This window comes from Pistacia vera, unplaced genomic scaffold (genome assembly GCF_008641045.1).
Source record: "Pistacia vera cultivar Batoury unplaced genomic scaffold, PisVer_v2 Contig993, whole genome shotgun sequence".
NCBI classification, from domain to species: Eukaryota; Viridiplantae; Streptophyta; class Magnoliopsida; order Sapindales; family Anacardiaceae; genus Pistacia; species Pistacia vera.
The window spans coordinates 110,480-114,967 of record NW_022196882.1 but is presented as its reverse complement, the minus strand read 5'-3'; the positions used below and the strand labels follow the sequence as shown (position 1 = coordinate 114,967).

General features: G+C 36.0%; 1 protein-coding gene across 1 annotated transcript; it reads left to right on the top strand.

Moving 5' to 3' along the window:
- Nucleotides 1-1,688: 1,688 nt before the first annotated feature.
- Nucleotides 1,689-3,958, top strand: LOC116121525. Its single transcript, XM_031407478.1, has 4 exons — nucleotides 1,689-1,974; nucleotides 2,086-2,722; nucleotides 2,814-2,845; nucleotides 3,832-3,958. The coding sequence occupies exons 1-4, from the start codon at nucleotides 1,943-1,945 to the stop codon at nucleotides 3,956-3,958; spliced, it is 828 nt and encodes a 275-aa protein (XP_031263338.1). The 5' UTR covers nucleotides 1,689-1,942.
- The last annotated feature ends 530 nt before the right edge of the window (nucleotides 3,959-4,488 follow it).

The window sequence follows — 4,488 nt, the reverse complement described above, 5'->3', positions numbered from 1 at the left end:
TTTAATGCTTATGATATGAACCGAGGCGCTGATCAAACTTGAGAGAGGCTGTATAGTTTGATTCCAACTGAAGCCAAAAGCTATACATTGTTAATTAATTGAGTTGACAATGAACAGTTTAGAGTCCTGTCAAAGCCACAAAGATCTCAGAAGTGTCTGTTTGGATGCTTAAATTAGTATTTATTCCTCATCGTTATCTTCTTATTTGTTTTGAGGGCTCCAAAGTGAGTGTCGTGATAGCACTTGTGATTTGTGAAGCCAAGAGGCAAGAGGACAGTTTTTTTTTGGATTTAAAATTAAGAAAGAGGAACTTCATTTAACCATACAGTAGAAGCTTGTGAAGGTGATCAGATTATCAAAAATATTTCTTTCCTGACCGCATTTAAATAGACATGCATGATGCATGTCGCCTTTAGACACATGATATTGAGATTTATATATTGTGTAATACGTAAAGAGAAATTTCACTTCCAAAATGATCCTTTTTTCAATTTTATTTGTATAATAAAAAAGTCGTACTTGGTATACCTACCGACGAGTTAAACAAATCCTCATTCATCATATAAAGGGTCATCTTCATGATGTTCTTCAAACATTTCTTCGTGCGATGTCATTTTAGTTTATTATAACAATATATTTCACATTTTACAATAGGGGTGCATCTTTATAAACTAATTAATGAATGAACTAATCCCAGATGGGTCTTAGGAATTCACACCATGTCTTCACAAGTGACTAGTAACATTAATAAATGGTAAGATATACTATCAAACATATATAGAGGTGACTATAGTTTTGTTATGATATAAGAACGGTGCCTGTGACATTCAAGTTTAAAGCTCAAAGGCGGCCAGAATTGTACAGCTACGATGATTAGCTACTGAACATCTCTGGACTTTACCTTGAATCAAGATGAATGAATATATTGTAAGTTTGTGGCCTGCCATTAACTGCAGAATTATATACTGAAAGCCATATAGATTATAGAATAGACCTTTCTCCTCAACCTGCAGAAAGACAACGCTGTTAAACTCTTTCCATGCGTTTCATTACACCCAACAATTCTTGTTATACATTAACTCTTCTCAAAGTCTCTAAAAGTTCATTAACTGAATGAAGAATGACTGAATGAGAATATATATATAAAGATGGTGTATGTAAAAGTAGACGATCAATCTTGGGTACCATTGAGCCCACGTTTTGTACGTAAATGAGAACCTAACCAGCTGCAAATTTAATACCAAACAACCCCACTTCTCTGACTGCACTAATTCTAAATCAATTCTTCTCTACGTAAACGGCGCGTGTAAAATACGCTCTGATATACATCGCGTATGGTTTGGTTTGTCTTACCATCGAATCTTTGTTCCTTTATACTTACAACAGTGCGTATGAGTGCTACAATGTAATAATAAGACATAAGAGTGTACTGGTTAATTTATTGAATAAAATAACGAAAAAGAATTATTTAATGAATTAAAAAAAAGATTTGTATACGATATACTCTGAAACACTTTAGCGGTCGCTTGCGATCTCAATTCTCATACGTCGCTTTCAGTCATAAATTAAGGGAAAGCAATAGAGGTAAGCTAATTGCTATGGAAACAGATATATCACACTCACTCTCTCTCTCTCTCTCGAGCGGGAAAATGAAAAGCCTTTCATTTCTCTCTCTTCTCATACTCTTTTCTCTCCCTCTCTAATCTCATCTGTTACTAATGTTAACCATGGCGCCCTTCTATTGTTTTGTCTACGGTTCTTCTTGTCAAATTTCTACTTAGAAGCTGTTTAAGCGATCCTTCGTTTTAATTTTGAAAGGATAATTGTTGGCTTTTTCTTCCGTTCGTCGGTTTGTTTCTCTATTCTCTCTCTATCTAGGTGTTGTTTTTTTTATATATACGACTAACTGTAATACGATATACCTTGCTGTTGCTGTCTAGCTATGGCTGTTGTGTTTGAGGGCTTCTCGATCCGGTAAGTTTTAAGAGTGTTAGTAGCAGTTACTATTTTGGTAGTTTCTTTCTTTGGTTTGGGGGTTTAGTTTTGAGTGTTTGTGAACTTGTTGTCTTGTTTGACGTGTTGCAGTGAATATGCGGCGAAGATGAGAAGCGTTGACGTGGTGAAATGCTGGCCGTTTAGTGGAGGGACGGATGAGATAATTAGCAAAGAAGATATCGCACCTTTGCTTCCACCGATCACCGTCACCAAATTCCGCTGGTGGTCCCACGAACTTGACCTTCTCAGATCATCAAACAACTCCAACTCCTCTAGTGTTGAAAATGCTGAAGCTAAAGAAGATAATAAGTTGGTGGAGGAGGAAGAAGAGAAATTAGATATGGCTTGTCCAATTTGCCGGGTTTTCACAGCAGCCACAGTGAACGCTGTGAATGCACATATTGACAGCTGTCTCGTCCAGGCTTCAAGGGAGGACAGACGCCAAATGAGATTGGCCATAAAGGCAAAATCAAGACCGCCTAAAAAAAGATCTATCGTCGAGATATTTGCTGAGTCTCGGCAGATCGACAAGGTTGATGTTGATGACGACAATTTGGATAAAGAGGACGGTCAGCTACATGAACTGGATTGTACTAGTGCTGAGTTTAATTTCAAGATTGAGAAGAAAAAGAAGAATAAGATGAAGAAAGTGAAAATGGTTAACAAGTTGACGAAGAAGAAGAAGTTGAAGAATAAGAGTTTAAAGAATAGGCTAATTACAAACAAGGTATGTGTTCTACGGATTACTATTATATATTGTTGTATTGTTTGGTTTTGCGACTGAAGTTAATTTTAGATTTAGAACATTTTCATTGCAGAAGGATTATGATGATTCATTATTTTATGTCAGGTAAAGAATGTTTATTTTTTTGTTAATACTGTAGGCTTGTGATACTGGATTTTTTCTTGGATTGAATTTCATGATTGATTACTGTACACAATCTTCGTTAGGATTATCCTATCTTTTCACTTTATGCCTAAATTGACGGCTGGAAAAGCTGGTTAAAGACTGTATGTAGTTTGAAGACCGAGAGCCATTACCCTCGTAATTGTACCTGTTATGTGCAATTAGGTTCAGCATAAAGAGAAAACGTTAAAAGAAAGAGATGGGGTTTTCATGTTTGGGAAGGTTTGAGCAGGCTATAGGGAGGGGAGGGGGGGTGGTGTGGTTGGGGTGTTGTGGTGTTGTGCGGTACTCCAGCTGTAGAGTACGGGTTGGGCAGAGGGGCTTTTATAAGTTGAAGGGATTTTGTCCTTGGTTTAGCATATGTATCCCTGATTAATGATGTTGTTTCTTTCAACTATTGCAGACTTGCAATATTATAATTATGTGAAAGATAATCATTTGGGTCTGAGGTCGGGGCTGATAATTTGATGAGTAGCTTGTGTTTGCTTTTATCGATTGGAGGATTTTGAAATATGCATTGTTTATAATTGTATGTCAAAAGTAAGTTTTAACTAGAAGTATTGACTTGGTGATGAGGTGGGCTTGTTGATGACACACCAATGGAGTATTTGGCGGATTAGATCACAACAACATATGTGCTAAGATATCTTGTGGACGATATTGATAGTGTAGTATGTTAAATGCATGGGGAAGCTGATCGTGCAATGCCAGAAATGAGAAAGTTGTAGAATGTTGTTAAATTATTGATTACTTGAATAATATGTGTTTTAAGCACATAAACATTATGTTGTGAAGGGAATATATATTACTTGGATTGGCTTTTTGTTGGTATAGGAAAAGTACATTTGCATATAAGTGATGTTCTTTGTCAAAGAGGAGAAGAGACTGATTTTATGGTTGTTTAATTTTGGGATTTTATGTTGTTAAAGTGTTTGGAAAAAATCTCCTTATTTGTCTAAGTTCAATGGAATGGTACTTCAGGAGATGTGTGCCCATGAGAAGCTTCCACTCATTGGCTATGCTGATGATCCTTTGACTGGGAAACTTAATTTTTAGAGAATTTTGAGCTTCAAGGCGACATTATCTTGTTGATATTTTGTTATGGAAATATGCCATTTGGATAATTTGCTACTTAGCCCCTTGATAGAACCACAACGTTGCAGGTCCTTTCTATTATTGTATGGAAATCTTTATTAAAATAGGGAAGCATCTTGGTGTCTTTGGATTCAACATTATATTTCCAATTAGGGATTTATTCTATGTTTTGTTAAGGGAGTACTGATTGAACATTGCTACTATGATTGAAGCTATTAACTGAGCTGATTGTTTGATAGTACCATTGCATGGCAGACCTTGAAGTGGTATTATGATATGCCAATTTGTCCAGAGAATGCTTAGTACCATATGGATTAGAGAATGACTTAAGGTTCTATAAAAGGGTTAACAGGAAATAGCCAATGAAAAATCTTCAATTTCTGTCCAAAATATTATGATTGAGAAGAACATATTGCTTGTCAATTTTTTACCTTTACAGCACGAAGGCTTTAATCTCATAACTTGCATTAGTAGTCTAGGACTATGAGAGT

Bases quoted from the DNA above. Each gene is read 5' to 3' on its own strand.
- LOC116121525 (XM_031407478.1), top strand. From the start codon at position 1,943: ATGGCTGTTGTGTTTGAGGGCTTCTCGATCCG. The intron at 1,975-2,085 runs GTAAGTTTTAAG...GACGTGTTGCAG, and splicing joins TTTGAGGGCTTCTCGATCCG to TGAATATGCGGCGAAGATGA. The intron at 2,846-3,831 runs GTAAAGAATGTT...ATGTTGTTAAAG, and splicing joins GATTCATTATTTTATGTCAG to TGTTTGGAAAAAATCTCCTT.